The sequence below is a fragment of the Pelodiscus sinensis genome, chromosome 4 (assembly GCF_052426305.1).
Source record: "Pelodiscus sinensis isolate ZL-2025 chromosome 4, ASM5242630v1, whole genome shotgun sequence".
Classification (NCBI taxonomy): domain Eukaryota; kingdom Metazoa; phylum Chordata; order Testudines; family Trionychidae; genus Pelodiscus; species Pelodiscus sinensis.
The window spans coordinates 5,102,336-5,121,141 of NC_143055.1; the positions used below are offsets into that span (position 1 = coordinate 5,102,336).

General features: G+C 51.7%; 1 protein-coding gene across 2 annotated transcripts in view; it reads right to left on the reverse strand.

Annotated features, from left to right (window-relative positions):
• SFXN5 (sideroflexin 5) overlaps nucleotides 1-18,806 on the reverse strand; it is a 199,691-nt gene extending 180,885 nt beyond the window's left edge. The window contains exon 1 of one of the 2 annotated variants that reach the window (XM_075931041.2): nucleotides 18,653-18,806. In XM_075931041.2, the coding sequence (XP_075787156.1) occupies nucleotides 18,653-18,709 (57 nt within the window). In that variant the 5' untranslated portion in view covers nucleotides 18,710-18,806. The remainder of the gene's footprint in view (nucleotides 1-18,652) is intronic. The other variant, XM_075931042.2, reaches the window with a different exon arrangement.

Sequence of the window (18,806 nt, forward strand, 5' to 3'; positions counted from 1 at the left end):
CCAGGCACCTTGAAACAGAGTTAATTCCATTTCTAAGTCAACTATTCACAGCTGTGGCTTCCTCTGCAGCACAGAAAGAATATTTTTATTGTCTGCTATTATTCACTCAAAGCTAAGAAATCTACTGCAAGTTGAAAAAACAGGAAAGCTCCTATTCTGTTTCAGTCTCTGAATCAAAGTAACAGTGAGAGTGGGGAAGATGAGCGCTAACTGCAGAAGTTTTAAGGATATTGTACATTTAGTGATCTAAGGATAGGTCTGTTAGAATTAATAAAATTTCAAAAACTTAAAAAAACAACTAATAGTCTAGCAGCACCTTAAAGACTAACAAAACATGTAGATGATATCATGAGCTTTTGTGCATATAACCCACTCACTACCCACGAAAGCTTGATACCATCTACATGTTTTGTTAGTCTTTAAGGTGCTACTAGACTATTCTTTGTTTTTTAAGTTTTTCTAGTTACAGACAAACTCGGCTACCCTTCCAAAGCTTTTAACATTTCAAAATTAAAGAAGAAAAGAGTTTAAAGACAGCCATCAACTGACCACTCTGGACACTGTTGCATTTGCAAATGTGAAACATATTTTATTAAACTACATCTTAAATGTTATGTAAGTGCTATTGGACTTGCGCGTGTGTGTGATTTAGTTATTCGCATTCCTAATGTTGTCTCTGCAGCTTGACACAGATAGTGCATAATACTCATTATTTCCTAAATTAATAAATATAGTTACCTAAAAAAGTGTAAGTAAAAAGATGTTGTAAAATAAGATGCTTTGGTGATCAAATTTGCACCTTTGTTTAAGAAATATGTGAATAAGTATCAGAGGGATACTTGGTTGGTTTAAATCAATGTTTTTTTCTTGGTTATTTAAATTGTGATTTAAATCAACCCACCCTGTGGCCGAATGATTGGGGGGAAAAAATGACTTTACTTCTCCATGTCTCTGTTTCCCCATGTTTAATATGAAAATAGTTCTTTTCTACTATAAGGCTGAATTCGCTTATATTGAACGGAAGTTTCTATAAGTCTCTGATCTCGCAGGATCACGGATATTCCAAGACTAGAAAGTCCCCGTGGAGGGCTGGGAACCTGGCGTGTGGCAGCGGGGTCAGGAAACCCAGTGGGGCTGGCAGACCCAGGGCTGGCAGGGCAGCAGGCAAGCAGCAGAGGGGTAGCTGGCCAGAAAGCCAGTGGCAGGGCCAGGGCTAGGGGGCCAGAAATGAATATCCCTCATTCAGGACCGGGCAGGTCCCAAAGGTGCCTCCAACCTGTACAAGTGCTGATAGTGGTCTGAAAAAAAGGGAGAGGCTTATCGTAATCGGGGAGCAGCAACTTTGCTAAAACAGTACGTAAGGTGCCCCCATGCTTTGAACACAAGTGCTACAGAAACACAAGTGTATATTGTACAGGAGAGAGAAATATCATCACAAAGTGTATTTCTTTCACAAAATAATACGCCCCAGCTTGAAAATTCTCCTCTCCTTGGCCCTGGTAAATGAGACGCTTTCCCTGTCAGATTAAGGGGAATCGATTTATAAGTCTCTATACCGGCGAGGAGCAGCCTAGGCTAGTGAGTGGGCCACACGAGTAGCCTCCTTCGTCTCAGTTGGCCGCAAGATTGTCATAATCACAATGGTCTCCTGGGATAGGGTAGTTTTGCTAACCGTGTTGCGTACCTAGAATTTGCAGGATGTGTCAACTGAATTGTAGCGGTGCTTTAATGGGATGCAGAGGACACACACAGCTCTCACAATATTGTGTGCAATCAGCATGCCCCTCACTTCAACATGCCCTTGCTTTAAGTGCGTGACACTTTTGTAATACAGGTAGGAAAAAAAATATGTGATCAAAACTAGCAGAATCTAGCCACCCTGTGCACGGGCAACAGTAAACAAGAGGTCTTGTGGGCCAAACACAGAACCCCAATGGGCCGCAAGCAGACCATGGGCCGCAGGTTGCCCACCACTGATTTACGTCCAAATCAAACCGCTAGATCCAAACCTCCTCCAGTCCTGGGGCAGTTCAAATTCTGATCTTAATTCTGTACCCCAATCCCATTACTATTTGTAATCGGTGTGCCTTTTCAAACTTAACTGCATGGAACAAACACATCCCTACATTATGCACCAGGTCTCTTATTCAAATTCAAGTGTATGCCTAGAGCACTGAGTTTCTCCATGAAAAGCTAAGGGATAAGCAGCCAAAAGGTACAGGCCATTTAGCAGGTTGGCTACCACAGATCCACAAAAACGTGGGGGGTTTCAAAGAGAGTCTCTTAGGCATTTCTGGAAATAGAAAAGGTTTAGAGCCACAATTTCTAAAAGAGTTATGAAGATTCAAACCAAAGAACTCCTAAACACCTTTGTTTTTAATTATACATTGACATTTAACACTGCTTACTTGCCATACAGTATTCACTGAATGATGCAACACTTCACCATCACTTTTATTCACAATTAAACAAGACACTGCATCTCATAAAGAAAACAATGCCTTTTCTCAGTCATTTATTAAGACCTCAATGCTGCAGCCTTTAAGCAGCCAAAGCAAATTCTTTATGAAAACGTGCATAACGAAGATATGCTTTATGTAAGATAGCTCATGTAAGGTATCATTGGAAAGGTGTTGATTTACCAAATGATTATCCTATTTGCATGAATGTATCGTTTTTGTATCTGAAGTTAGGAATATTGACTATGTGTCTGTATTTCAATAATGCTACTTCGAGTGACGCCCACTGCCAAAACTTCAGGTACAACAATGGAAAAACCAGACAAGCAGATGCCCCATTCGTGAGGACAGTGAAAAAAGCATCCCACGGATGCTCCGCGCTGTCATGGATGCTGTGATACTACAGAATTAGGTGACCTAGTCACCTGATACTAACCTCCATCTTGGACTGCTGAACTTTTCCCTTGGAAGGTGGAGGAATCAAAGGATTCCCACCATTAGAAATCCTATATAAGGTGGGGGACAAAAACAATCAAGGTCTTCAATTTGTTTCTCCTCTGCCTCTCCACTCAAAAAGATGCTGGAGAACACCCGGAAAGCATTGGAATGGGGCAGGGAGGGAGAGAACTACTTGGCTTGTGAAGGAATCAACCTAAAACAATATCTAGAGTGAGGAATTATTTTCTTAATACTCTGCTGTTCTCTTTGCTTCCTCTTTAATTACTTAAAATCCACATTTTGTAGTTAATAAACTTATTTCATGTTTAGAACATAACCCAATTTGTATAATTTCTAACAGTGAAGGCAAGAAGTTGTGCATATTTTCCTCCACAGCGAGGGAGGAGGCAAATTTCATATAATTTTGGGTTTGGTCTCCGAGGGAGGTGGGGCACCTGGGTGCTGAGGCAAGTCACTTAAGCTGAGCTTTCCCAGAGAGGATCTCAGTGTGTGTATATCAGTCTGCAGTTGAATGCGGCCCTTGCATGCGTGGTTGGGTGGAAAAGGCTTGGGAGCCTACTCCAACGAGACCAGGAAAAGGAGACCAAGGATGACAGAAAAGGATGACAGCCTCAGTGGTATCTTGGCACATCAGGTAGCATTGCAAGGCATTCAGCCTATCACAATCAGTTTTTGATCCCAAAGTATGTAAACTGTTTAATACTGTTCCTCTTAATCTTCCTATCAGATTCTTCCAGCATTTCCAGTAATAAAGCGGGCCATTTTAATACAGTTCCTTGAGATAAAGCACACTGGACATGCTTTTCAACAAGAGTTCCCTTATTTCTCCCCCAACATTAACTAAAATCATACCAATAATTTGAGATTGTCATAGCCTGAATGACCATTTTTACCAGTAAAAATACTAGGCCTCTGAGAATTTTAATCGACAATCACAGTTATTATTTCACCAACCAACGTTACTAATCAGTTATTCTCGTATCTTTGAGACAAAGTCCTTGGGAAAGTGCCCCTTATGGAAATATGCCACTGCCCTAGTGGCAACCAATGAACAGCAAAAAGAGCCAAGTCTGAATCCTAATAACAGGTTTAAAGTTACGCAGTGTGAAAATGGGGCCACTAGCACAGAACATGGCTCCTGCTACCACACAAAAGCACAGAGAAACCTCAGGCCTAATCGAGGCTACAAAATTATAACAGCCTAGCTATGGTGGTCAGGAGTGTGCTGAGAAAACAAACACCTCCCACGGCCAACATAGCTGAGCCAGAAAAGACCCCAGTGGAGATGCTATGATGTCAACAGAAGAGCGCTTCTGCTGGCACAGCTAACGTCCTGCGAGCAGGTGGTGTTTTCCAGTAGAACTCCTGACTGTTCATACTGTGTCTACACTCGGGGGCTCTATTACATTGGCTCCGTAGTGTAGACATGGCCCCAGACACTAGGACGTTCTAAGCAGGAGACACTGCTTGAGGATCAGTGTTATTCAGGCCCCTCTCGTGACTGCCTTCCCCTAGCTCTCTGTAAACACACTCTCTTGCCTGCTAATTTAAGAGATTGCAAAACTCGTAAGAGGGAGTAGGTGTTTGCGTTTCTTTCAGATAACTGTCCAATTAACTCTAGTTATGAAAATGCATTAGCAGAATCTACCCATTAGCCATACTCTATCACAGTGGTCCCCAACCTTTTGGGGCTGCTGGGCGCCCAGGGCGCAAGAATGGCTCGGGCCAGCCCTGGTCACTAGGCAGGCGCACATAAATGCCCCGGCGGGCGCCATGGCGCCCACGGGCACCGCATTGTGGACCACTGCTCTATGATGTCCTCTTCTTGCCTCCACTTCTTCACCTCACCGCTGGATCATGAAGATTTACTGCTTGTCCCGCATCTGCGTATTTCTTCCTCTCTCTACTCCTTTTTAATTCAAGAGTCCCTTCCCTTCTCCCATACTCCAGGGGTTGCATTTGGGCGGTAAGATGATGCGCCTGGAGTCATCTACAAATGGGGATGCTCAGTACTTCTAGCTTCTTTGCGGCTAGAGTCCAACGTGCTGCCATCTGCCGCCATCCCAACATTTCGTAACTCCAGAAGACGAACGCTGATGTGCTGACAAGACAACAGAGGCCACTTAGCTTGTATTCCGTGTTATTCTTAGTCCCAGCAGAGCAACTCCTTGAAGCTCACGAGGCCTGGAGTACATTGCACTCCCTGAAGACAGGTCCGTCCGCCCAGTCGCACCTCAAAGGAGCCAAGTAAAACTGATGAGGACAATTGTCTGTTTCATCCTGTTCCTGCCAACTCTTCTAGGGACAAGCTACCTGTGGGGGGCCAGGCACAAACCTCCTCTGCCAATCGTGCAGAGTCTTCCTGCATAGTCTCTGGAGAAGAGGGCTAGGGCAGAGCTAGAAATTTTATCTCATGGCGTCTGCTGCAACAGAATGATAGGGGTTTGGTGTCCTCCTCCATTCTGACTGCTCTCCCAAACAGCTATAGAATATTTTCACCGAATATACAAGATATTTCTTTTATTAATAGGATTATTTCCAAGGGCCTGAAGCTCTGGCTGGCAGATTCCTTGGGAAAGAACTGCCTAGATATTTTGCCTGTATTTCTACATAAATAACAGAGTTTAAAGAGAAAGATACTTGTAAACTGACTTGACCTTCAACTGTCATCAGGTAACATAAAAGTGTGCACAGACTCTCTGTTGCCCATCTGATTCTTTTAACAGCTGTTATAGTAACCAGTTCACTGGAAGAAAACTGAACACACACAAATTTGCTGTGATTAACCGAGGCTATTTTGGTTCCAGTTCTCACCAGCCTGAAAACAGGGTTTAGTTCTGAAAAGTGGCTCGGAATATTAATTCCTCTACACAGCATAGCAGTTCATAGGGAGTGAGGGAGCACATTACAGCTCCATTTCAATTAAATCATTGTGCTGTAGGCCATGCAAGATCCAGCTGACTTCAAGATAAGTAGTACAAGAATGGAAATACTTCTTACAGGCTCGGGAAAGTCAGAAAGAGGCTAAAGGGTAACGGGCAACTGCAACATTTGACGGTCACCTTAATTTAAATAAAAGCCAAGAGACGGACATTTCTTACACACTGTAAACAGACACATGGAGAACTTGATAACTAGAGGATTGGGAATGGAAGACAGGGCTTGCCTACCTGCAGAGCGGTACTCGTTCATCTTAAGGCATCAATTTAAAGTGATTTAATGAAAACAGTGCAGAAGGCAGTGTGAACACATTAATTCTGGATTCAGCAGGGCTTATTTCAGTTTCAATAGACTGGGAAGAGGTGTGAGATTAAAAACTATGCCCTTAACCCAAAATAAGTGTGTCCACATAGGAAGCTGAACTAATTTAACGAAAATTGTGTAAGACGAGGCCAAACAGTCTTTCACCTCAAGCTCACTGGCACAAACTCAGCCCAAGTTGGGAGTTTTTAAAGATGGGGTTAGACGTTCTTTGCCCCCGTACACATGCTGCAGCTACACCAGGGTGGGCAAGTGGCTAGCAGGCCGGATGTGGCCAACCAAGCCACCGAATCCACGGCCACCTCACCAGCACCCTGACTATGCAGCAGCTGCCCCCTTTAAAAGCTGGTTCGCCATGCTCGGCACACTGGGGAGGGCCTGGGAGGCTTTCCCCCAGCAAAATCCTTTAGCTCCCATTGGCCAGTTAAGAAATTTTGCTGGAGGTAGGAGCATGAACGAAGCCTCCTCCCTCCCCCATCCCCGTGACAGAGCAGAGCCACCTGGAACAGTCAACCCAGCAGACAGAGCTGCCTACATAAGCCCTTCCCAGCCAGAGCCTGCCTCTGGCACCCCAGCCTCTCTCTCCCACAAACTACCTGCCCCAGGCCACCACCCAAACCCTCTGTATCCCCTCACCTCACTTCCTCCAGGTCACAACTCCCTCCCAGACCCTGCACCCCCTCCTACGCACTTCTCCCAGTCCAGAATCCTCTCCTGCATCCATACCCCCTGCCCGACCCTGCAACCCAAGCCACTGCCCCAGGTCTCTACCCAAACCCTGGGTATCCCCTCTCCCTACCTCCTCCAGGTCACAACTCCCTCCCAGACTCTGCACCCCCTCCTACATACCTCTCTCAGGCCAGAATCCTCTCCTGCACCCATACCCCCTCCTGGATCCTGCACCCCAACCACCTGCCCCTGATCATAGCCCCTTCCCTCACCCAAACTCCCTCTCAGACTCCACACTCCCTCCTGCATCTTAGTCCTTTATTCCAAGTTCCATTCAACACCCCACCTGCTGTCCCAGACGCTACACTCTCTCCATAAAAGTGCAGCCCTGGACCACTTAAAATCTTGGAGTGGCCCCCTATTAAAAATTATTGTGCACCCCAAGCTACACTGTACTGCAGATACCAACGTTGCATACTACATCAGCCAAGGGAAGACAGGGCCTCAGGTGCACACAAAGCAAAGCAGCTTGACAGTTAAACACGTTTCATGGCAGAAGGTTTTTAAACAAGTTAAGCTGGTCTGCGAAGAAAACCTCCTCTGCCCTGAATGGTTCTTGAAGAGGCAGAAGACCCTCCCTGGTGGAACTCTTTCAAAATGGAGTGTAGCCTGAGTAGGAACTGGACTTTCACACGATGGGTTTGACAGACCTAGTTCCTTTGGCGTAGCAAAGGTCCGCACTTTATCCACTTGCCAAGCACATTTCTTCCCCTGTTCTGAGGGGCACACTAATTCACTTTGCAACAAACACCACCTGAAATCACGTCAACCAGGATAAGCTTATCTGCCCCCAGTGTTTCAGGTCTAGCCCTTTGCTTCAATCCTGCACAGAGAAAGGGAAAATCTCTAGCTTGGAAGCCTGAACATGGCTTCAATTCGTTGTGGGTTTCCCTAACGGCAATGACACTAGGTCATGCTGCCTCTTTCTGTCAGGATTCACTTCTGTATTGCTGCACTCATAGAATCATAGAATACTAGGACTGGAAGGGACCTCAAGAAGTTATCGAGTCCAGTCCCCTGGCCTCATGGCAGGACCCAGTACCATCTAGACCATCCCTGATAGACATTTATCCAACCTGCTCTTAAATATCTCCAGAGATGGGGATTCCACAACCTCCCCAAGCAATTTATTCCAGTGTTTAACCACCCTGACAGTTAGGAACTTTTTCCTAATGTCCAACCTAAACCTCCCTTGCTGCAGTTTAAGCCCATTGCTTCTTGTCCTAACATCAGAGACTAAGAACAATTTTTCTCCCTCCTCCTTGTAACACCCTTTTAGGTACTTGAAACAACTATCATGTCTCCTTTCAGTCTTCTCTTCTCCAAACTAAACAAGCCCAATTCTTTCAGTCTTCCCTCATTTTTTCTAGACCTTTAATTATGTTTGTTGCTCTTCTCTGGATCGTCTCCAATTTTTCTTTTTTTAAATGTGGTGCCCAGAATTGGACCCAATACTCCAACTGAGGCCTAATCCCTGCAGAGTAGAGCAGACCATGTCTTGCTCCCAACACTCCTGTTAATGCATCCCAGAATCATGTCTGCCTTTTTTGCAACAGCGTCACACTGTTGACTCATATTTAGCTTGTGGTCCCCTATGACCTCTAGATCCCTTTCTGCAGGACTCCTTCCTAGACAGTCACTTCCCATTCTGTATGTGTGAAACTAATTGTTCCTTCCTTCCTTTTCACTTTAAATATATCACCAAGCTGTGGTATTAAACAAGAAGCTGATCCTATGCTGACTCATACAAACTGGTGTGTCCGCAGTTCTTTTGGGATCAGCAGAGCTGGTATTTCTGTGAGCATTCATAGACAAAAGGGCTGGATGCTGCAAAGGGATCTGGGGTTCGCTATTTTTAATTTGCAAGGCAAGGTAAGAGCGGGCTTACCCACCCAAGCCCCCTCCTCTGGGTTAACTGGCTGGAGGTGCCAGGGAGCGGACACCCAGTTAAGAACAAGCAAGTCTCCCTCATGCTGAGTGCAGGGGTGGAACAAGGTGACTCAAGTCCTCATACCCTGGGATCTGGACCAGTTAGAGATCTGGCTGACAAACACTGATGATCCTGGGGAAAGCAGGTAAAGAGCACAGCAAGCGATTATGGAGAAATGGGACATAGTTTCTCATTTATAATTGCACCGGTGGGCATGGATATTGTCAATTAGAAAACCTACATTTTGTGTTAAAGCACTTTCTCTGGCTTCTAGAAAACAACTGGGAGAGTGAAACCATTTTAACTGGCATAAGCCAATCCCCATGAAATGCAAGTTTGTCCCGCCAAGGGTGGATTTTTTTTCCCCTAGCAGGCAGCTTTCCCTTGTCTTTCTCCTCAAGGACAAAGATTCTTAATATAGCACAACTGAATTTTTTACAGCCCTTGTTTTACTCATCTCTCCTCTTAAAGGACCACAGTATTGTTTCTAGCCATCATTTCCATGAAGAAACAAAACAACATGATCCAGAAGTAGCAGTATTATTACAATTTAGATAGTACCATAAATCTCCCCGGTGTGTTACAAAACAAGTAAAGATAAAAGTGCCTTATTAACTAGATCTCTGCTCCAAGGATCTTATAGCTCAGTCCAGATGCAACACAGCAGTGGATGACAATAAACAGAGAATTTGGGAACACGCGGCCCCTTTGGTCAGTAGCAGAGGGTTGAGGGGAAAGCTGGGGGAAGGAGAGAGGATTTCATGGAACACTTGATATAAAAATAAAGTTTGCTTTTACAGGTATAAGAACATAAGAACAGCAAGACTAACGGTCCATCCAGCCCAGTGTCCTGTCTGCCGACCGTGGCCAATACCAGATGCCCCAGAGAGAGGGAACACAACAGGTAATCCTCACGTGATCCCTCCCCTGTCACCCACCTCCGGACAAACAGAGGCTAGGGACACCATTCCTACCCACCCTGGCTTATAGCCATTGATGGACCTAACCTCTGTGAATCTAGCTAGATCATTTTTGAACCCTGTTAAAGTTCTAGCCTTCACCACATCCTCTGGCAAGGAGTTCCACAGGTTGACTGTGCGTTGAGTAAAGAAAAACGTCCTTTTGTTTTAAACTTGCTGCCTAGTCATTTCATTTGGTGACCCCTAGTTCTTATATTGTGGGAATAAGTAAATAACTTTTCTTTATTCATTTTTTCCACACCAGTCATGATTTTATAGACCTCTATCATATTCCCCTTAGTCTCCTCTTTTCTAAGCTGAAAAGTCCAAGTCTTTTTAATCTCTCTTCATACGGGACCTGTTCCAAACCCCTCATCATTTTTGTTACCCTTTTCTGAACCTTTTCCAATGCCAATATATCTTTTTTGAGATGAGGCAACCATCTGATACTGTCTTCCATATCTTATGTCAATTTAGTTCTGGTGAAAAGTGCCAGCATAGCTGCTCTAGAAACTGAGGGTATATCGATACTACAAGCACTACAATGGCAGCGAGAGAGATACAGACATTTGCTACAGCAACTGAAGGAGTTCTTCTGTTGCTGTAGTAAATCCACATCCTCAAGTCTCCTGACTTCCTGTCCTCAAGCGGCCATTGTTAGGTCCATGAAAGAATTCTTTCATCAACCTAAAGATGTCTACACCAGGGTTTAGGTCAGCTTACCTACTTCTCTTAGAGGTGTGGGTTTTTTCATACCTCTGACCAATGTAGCTAGGTCAACCTAAGTTTTAGTCCCCTAACTTCACAACAAGGTAACATTGGCAGCTGACCCTCCAGCTTTCCTTTACTGACTCAATGCTGAACTAGACAGCTCTCCAACACAGGCCTTAGCTATACTAGACCTTTCCTTTCCCCGTAGAATATCCCTTTGCTGATGCAATGGGAGCACTAACAGATATTCTGCCAGCAATTTTAACCCCCATGAAATCTAGAATCCCGGTCAAAGAAGATCTAGAATCAAAACAGGGTTATTCAACGTGGTAGCTAAAGCACTAGCATTTTTGCTTTTATTGTTGCTCCCATTTATGAAACCCCATGGGTTAGCAGTAACAACAGAAATCACTAGGAAGACATTTGGTCACTTGGCAATGAGAGAAATCTATATTCCTATTCACAACATGGCCTTTTATTATTGAGGGCATATCTACAGTACTGGCCGGACCGAGGGGCAGCAGCTGATCTAGCGGGGGTCGATCTATTGCATCTGAAACAGACACGATAAATCAACCGCCAATTACTCTACCGTGGTCTCCGATACTCCTGCAGAATGAGAAGTGGAAGCGGAGTAGATGGGAGAATGTCTCCTGTCCACACACCACAGTGAAGACACCACGGTAAGTGGCAGGGATGTAGAAGTGTAGTCAATTAACCCATTAACCGATCAGCAAAAGCATATAGGTTAATGCTACAGTCTCCCCCCTACATTTTTTTAGAAGGCTGGCCAGCAGCCCGGCTCAGTCCTGGCTGGCGAGGGGTTTAGGACCTACACCCGCTGTAGCTCTGCATTTAAAGTGTTATTTAGGAGGTAGGTGGGCCGGCAGCATGGCTCACACTGGGTCCGGGAGCTCAGACCGCAACCCGGACAGGGGCTGCTGCCATCTCTGTATCAGGGCCAGCAACACGGGGCGACAGGCAGCCGGTCCACATGGGGAGCTGGTTTTTAAACTGGGTCCCCTCATGGACCAGCGCCCGCCTGGCACCCCGCACTGCTGCCTCTGATACAGATGATATTTGGCAGGCATGTCAGGCGGGTGTCAGGCACAGACCCAGGAGCATTTTGCTCATTAAGGAGTGATCATCATTTGTAACAGTGTTTTAAGAAAAACAAACCCAGAATGGGGCAGCATGATGTTAACAACCATATGCACATATAACATGTCCGTCTAGGTTGTAGGTCTCATCTGCATCTCAATGGACGAGCTACCATATCAGCAAAAACTCCATGATGACTGAACCCTTTGTGAGCCAACTCAGGCCTGGTCTATCCTATTGCGAGAGAGCAATCTGAGTTACACGACTTCAGCTACATGAATAGTGTAGCTGAAACCAATGTACTTAGATCAACTTACTAGGGATGTTAAATATCAGATAATTGAATAGTCGAGTAACCTCATGAATTCTAATCGGTTACTCGACTATTCTATAGTCCCCAGGGGTGGGGCTGGCAGCCAGTGTGCTCCGGTCCCACTCCTGTCCCCTCCTCCTGTCCAGTTGAAAAGCTCTGGACAATGTGAACATCCCTTGAGTTACTGAGACAAGAAGGTGATTAGCACAATGAAATACCCCTTTGCTGCACACAGATTTCTCACTGTACTTCCCCAAGTTTCCTGACTTCCTGTCCTGTGCTTTAACCAGAAACCCACCCTTCCTTCAGTAGATGGGCAGGTAAGTAGTAAAGTAGGTTTGCTTCCCGAACTTTGGCGCTGCTTGGACACCAAGCAATCAAACTTTACATTACGTCGCTGAGCCTCCCAAAACAGATAAGTTGCCTTAGTTCCAGGGCAGCTGCCACCTACAATTAGCAAGTCAACGAGCTGGCAACTTTCCTGTCACACTGTGATCCTGTCCAGAACTCAGCAGGATAGTGAAAAAGTCTCCTTGGAAACCTTATGGCCTTTAGGACTAATTCCAAGTAATCTGGGATGAGAGAGGGAAAGGGATGGAAAAATCATAGGAACAAGTAAATTCTTGTGACTAACTTTTTGTTTGTTTGCTAGAAGCACGTGAATTGAAAACCAGATCAGTCATCTCTGCCCCGTGCTCTCAATGTTCATGTTAGTGAAAGAAACCAACAATCCTTGGAGTAGATCACATAAACTGCTACCATCCAAGGAACTAGAGTATGTGGTGACGCCTTACTGGACAAGATTCGGGCAAGTTTTTTTGTTGGCCAAGCGCTGGCCATGAATGGTCCAGGAAACAAAGTCTCCACAATCTCCTAATGCAGGAGCAGCGAGAATGCAGAGCAGAATTGAGGGCCTAACTCAACAATGGATAACTGAGGTTAGGGAGTAGACTACATGAGTGGGCCTCCATCCCAGTGGGAGGCAAGAGTCTCATAACCAAGATGGTCCCCGGGACAGGGTAATTTTGCTCTTTGCGCTCGCATCTCTAGAATGTGCGGGGGGTGCCGACTGACCTGTAGCAGCACTGAGATTGGACGCAGAGGGAGCGCTCGGCTCTCACCGTCCACGTTGTGTGCAGTCAGCACCCACCTCACTTCACATGTCCTTGCTTTACATGCATCACTCTAGCAATACCAGTAAGAAAAGCACATGGACAGAAACAGGTGGAATCTGTCAACCATGCATGTGGACAATGATAAACACCATAACATGTCTTGCGGGCCACACACACAATCCCAATGGGAAAAACGTGGCCCAGGCTGCCCACCACTGACCTAACTTCTCCAAACCTTTCACTAGCTTTTCATGATTCTGTATTTTGTTTTAAGGCCATGGTCTCCGTAAGCATGAGCAGACCAAACCAAAGTCTACTGTGCACATCTACAAGTTTCCTGACCACTCGTATTTACCTAGCTCGTCTTATAGGGCATCGCATACCTCCCCTGGTCCAGCAAAATCCCTCATCTGGGACCAGTCAGGTCCCAAGGGTGCCAGACCAGGAAGGTCCAACCTGTAGTTAATTTAGGAAGGATCCACACCCTTCCCTACCCTTTCTGGAGAAAATCCAGAAAATTGCAGAATGTTCATCACAGCAGGGACTTGTGGCCTCTAGACTCCCTAGGGAAGTTTCCCCTCTTCTGTACGGATGGAGCTGCTGACGGAGTGGCTAGTGCAGACAAGTTGTCAGCCATTTTATCGTGTTTTCTAGGCCTGCTCTGGGCAGAGCTAAGCGACACAGTAATGAAGATGCAGATGTATCACCACTGCAGATGTATCAGTTGCCATCTCCCAACTAATCTCTCTCTGCATACATGCTCACAAACGGTAAGAGCTAAGGCCACCAAATTTGGTGCGCAGCTTCCTCTTATCCGAACTTAAAGCAGGCCAGGGGGAGTGAGGGCTGGAGAAAGCCCCTACCGGATGGGACCCCCCCCAGCCTCTCCTCAACCCTCACTCTCTTGCTCCCCCACATGCCCAGCCCCCCGTCCCTCAACCCCCACCCTAACTCCTGCACCCTCACACCCCCAGCTTCCTGCCCTGCCCCCCCATCACCAAAGCCCTATCCTGACTCCTGCATGCCCCCCCCGTGACGGCGCGTTGGGGGTCCCCTGTCTCCTGCACCCCGAAATGGCACAAACAGACTGCACCAGCCGGTGGAATAGAGGAAGTTTATTGCCTCTCCAGGATACAGCACAGCACAGATGGAATCTGGTCACAGAGCTGGGCTAGGATGCCTCAGGCCCCCTTGAGATGGGGGGAGACTGGGCCCCTAAACTCCAGCTCCTCTCCCTAGGCTGTCTCCTCCATCCTCACAGACAGCCAGCAACTAACTAACTCTCTTCCAGCCCTGCCCCCCAGCCAGGGCAGCATCCACCTTCCTTTGTTCCTCTCCATGGGGGGTGTCTGGCCACTGGTTTGCATAGTGACTCATCCTGTTTTGCTGGGTCGTGGTACCCACGGCAGCCAGTGGGGGTTCCCCCAGAGCCAGCAGCATAGAAACCAGCCAGGTACCCCCACTACGTCACACCCCCCCACACACACACACACGCACGCGCAGCCCCCTGCCCTGAAGGACATGGGCAATGTCAGGTAAGTCTTCTAGAATAAAAATAAAGAAATCAACAAAACTATCACACTGAAACATTGACACATGCTTTAGCCAAGGAGCGTTTTAACATCTTGGGAAAGAAGCAAAACGTAGTTTCATTCTCTAAGTCAGGAAATTTGTTCAGAAATGAATTTTTTACACCCAATATTTGCTTTTCTGAATTTCCCCTATATTAAAAAAATTGCACGACAAGCTGTAAAATGTGTTTCCACCTTTGAAAATCCGATTCCTGTCTCCAATGCCAAAGTCACGAGTCGAACCTCTGTGGTCCGGAACGCTCTGGTCCAACAACACCCGTGGGTCTGGAAGGACCACGGATGTTGCCAGACTAGAGAGCCCCAGCAGCAGCAGTTGTTGGCGGCTCAGTACCAGTGGATCAGCAGATCCCATGGCACATCAGAGCCCGCAGCTGGCGGGACAGAGAAGCTGGTGGGGGGGGCCAGAGCTCATGAGCCTGCAGCCAGTGGGGCCGCTGCAAGTTCTGGCAGGGCAGCGGGGCTTCCATGAGCTCAGGCGGGGTGGCCAGGCTACCACAAGCTCTAGCAGTTGCGGTGGGGCTGCTGCGAGCTCTGGCTGGTAGCAAGACTGCCCCAGTTCACGAGACGGGGAGGCTGGGAAGAGGAGCCCAGCGGGAAGGCTGGCACCAGACGTCTCATGGTCCGGCAAACTCCCTTATCCAGGATCGGTCAGATCCTGAGGGTGCTAGCCCAGGAAGGTCCAACCTGTACTCTCCCATCTATGGGACTCAAAAGGTGCTTTATGGATAACGAAGTTCTGAGCAGCCAGAGTGCAGCAGCGCAAACCTGGCAGAGCAAAGCTCATAGGAGGCAGTCACTGCTGGATTTCACAGGAGAAGAAATGCACAGGTATACCGTGCCGGCGGGTATGCAAGGGCTGTCCTGCTCTCCCCATTGTCCCCCTCCGTGCCGGCGGGTATGCAAGTGCTGTCCTGCTCTCCCCATTGTCCCCCTCCGTGCCGGCGGGTATGCAAGGGCTGTCCTGATCTCCCCATGCACCCCCTCCGTGCCGGCGGGTATGCAAGGGCTGTCCTGCTCTCCCCATGCACCCCCTCCGTGCCGGCGGGTACGCAAGGGCTGTCCTGCTCTCCCCATGCACCCCCTCCGTGCCGGCGGGTATGCAAGGGCTGTCCTGCTCTCCCCATTGTCCCCCTCCGTGCCGGCGGGTATGCAAGGGCTGTCCTGATCTCCCCATGCACCCCCTCCGTGCCGGCGGGTACGCAAGGGCTGTCCTGATCTCCCCATGAACCTCCTCCGTGCCGGCGGGTACGCAAGGGCTGTCCTGATCTCCCCATGAACCTCCTCCGTGCCGGCGGGTATGCAAGGGCTGTCCTGATCTCCCCATGAACCTCCTCCGTGCCGGCGGGTATGCAAGGGCTGTCCTGATCTCCCCATGCACCCCCTCCGTGCCGGCGGGTACGCAAGGGCTGTCCTGATCTCCCCATGCACCCCCTCCGTGCCGGAGGGTACGCAAGGGCTGTCCTGATCTCCCCATGCACCCCCTCCGTGCCGGCGGGTATGCAAGGGCTGTCCTGATCTCCCCACGCACCCCCTCCGTGCCGGCGGGTATGCAAGGGCTGTCCTGATCTCCCCATGCACCCCCTCCGTGCCGGCGGGTACGCAAGGGCTGTCCTGATCTCCCCATGCACCCCCTCCGTGCCGGAGGGTACGCAAGGGCTGTCCTGATCTCCCCATGCACCCCCTCCGTGCCGGCGGGTATGCAAGGGCTGTCCTGATCTCCCCATGCACCCCCTCCGTGCCGGCGGGTATGCAAGGGCTGTCCTGATCTCCCCATGAACCTCCTCCGTGCCGGCGGGTATGCAAAGGCTGACCCAACAGCGCTCCCCATGTGCCTGGGGCCAGGTGGCATGGGACACGCCGCAGAGCAGGTGGGGCACAGATGTACTGGGGCAGGAGGAGGCAAAGGGGTACCCGGGACAAGAAGACACAGGGGTACCCAGCGCGGGGGCAGGAGGGACACAGGGGGGCCCGTGAGAAGGGGGGGACACGGGGCAGAGGAGCGGGGGGGACCCGAGAGAGGGGGGACACGGGGCAGGGGAGGGGGGGGGACCCGAGAGAAGGGGGGACACGGGGCAGGGGAGCGGGGGGGGACCCGGGAGAAGGGGGGACACGGGGCAGGGGAGCGGGGGGGGACCCGGGAGAAGGGGGGACACGGGGCAGAGGAGCGGGGGGGGGACCCGGGAGAAGGGGGGACACGGGGCAGAGGAGCGGGGGGGGGACCCGGGAGAAGGGGGGACGCGGGGCAGAGGAGAGGGGGGGGGACCCGGGAGAAGGGGGGACGCGGGGCAGAGGAGCGGGGGGGGACCCGGGAGAAGGGGGGAGACGGGGCAGAGGAGAGGGGGGGGACCCGGGAGAAGGGGGGACACGGGGCAGAGGAGCGGGGGGGGGGAACCCGGGAGAAGGGGGGACACGGGGCAGAGGAGCGGGGGGGGGAACCCGGGAGAAGGGGGGACACGGGGCAGAGGAGCGGGGGGGGGAACCCGGGAGAAGGGGGGACACGGGGCAGAGGAGCGGGGGGGGAACCCGGGAGAAGGGGGGACACGGGGCAGAGGAACGGGGGGGACCCGGGAGAAGGGGGGACGCGGGGCAGAGGAGCGGGGGGGACCCGGGAGAAGGGGGGACACGGGGCAGAGGAGGGGGGGGACCCGGGAGAAGGGGGGACACGGGGCAGAGGAGGGGGGGGGACCCGGGAGAAGGGGGGACACGGGGCAGAGGAGCGGGGGGGGGGACACGGGGCAGGGGAGCGGGGGGGGACCCGAGAGAAGGGGGGACACGGGGCAGAGGAGCGGGGGGGGGACCCGGGAGAAGGGGGGACACGGGGCAGGGGAGTACCCGGGAGAAGGGGGACGCGGGGCAGGGGAGCGGGGGGGGACCCGGGAGAAGGGGAGACTCGGGGCAGAGGAGCGGGGGGGGACCCGGGAGAAGGGGGGACACGGGGCGGAGGAGCGGGGGGGGGACCCGGGAGAAGGGGGGACACGGGGCAGGGGATGGGGGGGGGCGGGAGAAGGGGAGACTCGGGGCAGGGGAGCGGGGGGGGGGCCGGGAGAAGGGGGGACTCGGGGCAGGGGGGGGGGGGGCGGGAGAAGGGGAGACTCGGGGCAGGGGAGCGGGGGGACACGGGGCAGGGGAGCGGGGGGGGGACCCGGGAGAAGGGGGGACGCGGGGCAGGGGAGGGGGGGGGGACCCGGGAGAAGGGGGGACTCGGGGCAGGGGAGCGGGGGGGGGACCCGGGAGAAGGGGGGACGCGGGGCAGGGGAGCGGGGGGGGGACCCGGGAGAAGGGGGGACTCGGGGCAGGGGAGCGGGGGGGGGGCCGGGAGAAGGGGGGACTCGGGGCAGGGGAGCGGGGGGCACCCGGGAGAAGGGGGGACACGGGGCAGAGGAGCGGGGGGGGACCCGGGAGAAGGGGGGACACGGGGCAGAGGAGCGGGGGGGACCCGGGAGAAGGGGGGGACACGGGGCAGAGGAGCGGGGGGACCCGGGAGAAGGGGGGACTCGGGGCAGAGGAGCGGGGGGGGGGACCCGGGAGAAGGGGGGACACGGGGCAGAGGAGCGGGGGGACCCGTGAGAAGGGGGGACACGGGGCAGGGGAGCGGGGGGGGACCCGGGAGAAGGGGGGGACACGGGGCAGAGGAGCGGGGGGGACCCGTGAGAAGGGGGCAGGGGGACCCGGGCTATCCCTCTCCCCCAGCAGCGGAGACGCGGGGCCGGTCCCGGGTCCACACTGGGGGGGGGGGGGGGATCCCAGCCTACGTGGGGCTCGAACCCGCGGCGCCCAGGCGCCGCTCCAGGGCCAAGGGGGCGGGGCGCACGAGACCGTGAGGGGCAGCTCGGCGGACCAATAGGAGGGGAGGAGCCCCACCAATCAGCGCGCGGGACGGGGCCGGAGGGCGGAGGCTGCCGTCCTTCCCTGCAGCGCCCCGTCCCGCCAGGGAGCGCCCCTGGCAACCCCCAGTCTCGAGACCCCCCCCCCCCCGGCGCGGCCCCGCCCCCGCCCCTCGCGCGCGCAAAATGGCGGCCGCACCTGCTCGAAGCGGGGCTTCCCCAGCTGGAAGGGGGGGTTCTCCGCCGGCTCCGCCATGCCCCGCGCGCCCCGCAAGCGCCACCACTTTAAACGGCCTCCTCCGCCGCCGGGCCCGCCCCTCGTCGCCACGCGCGCCTATTGGACGCGGCCCTCC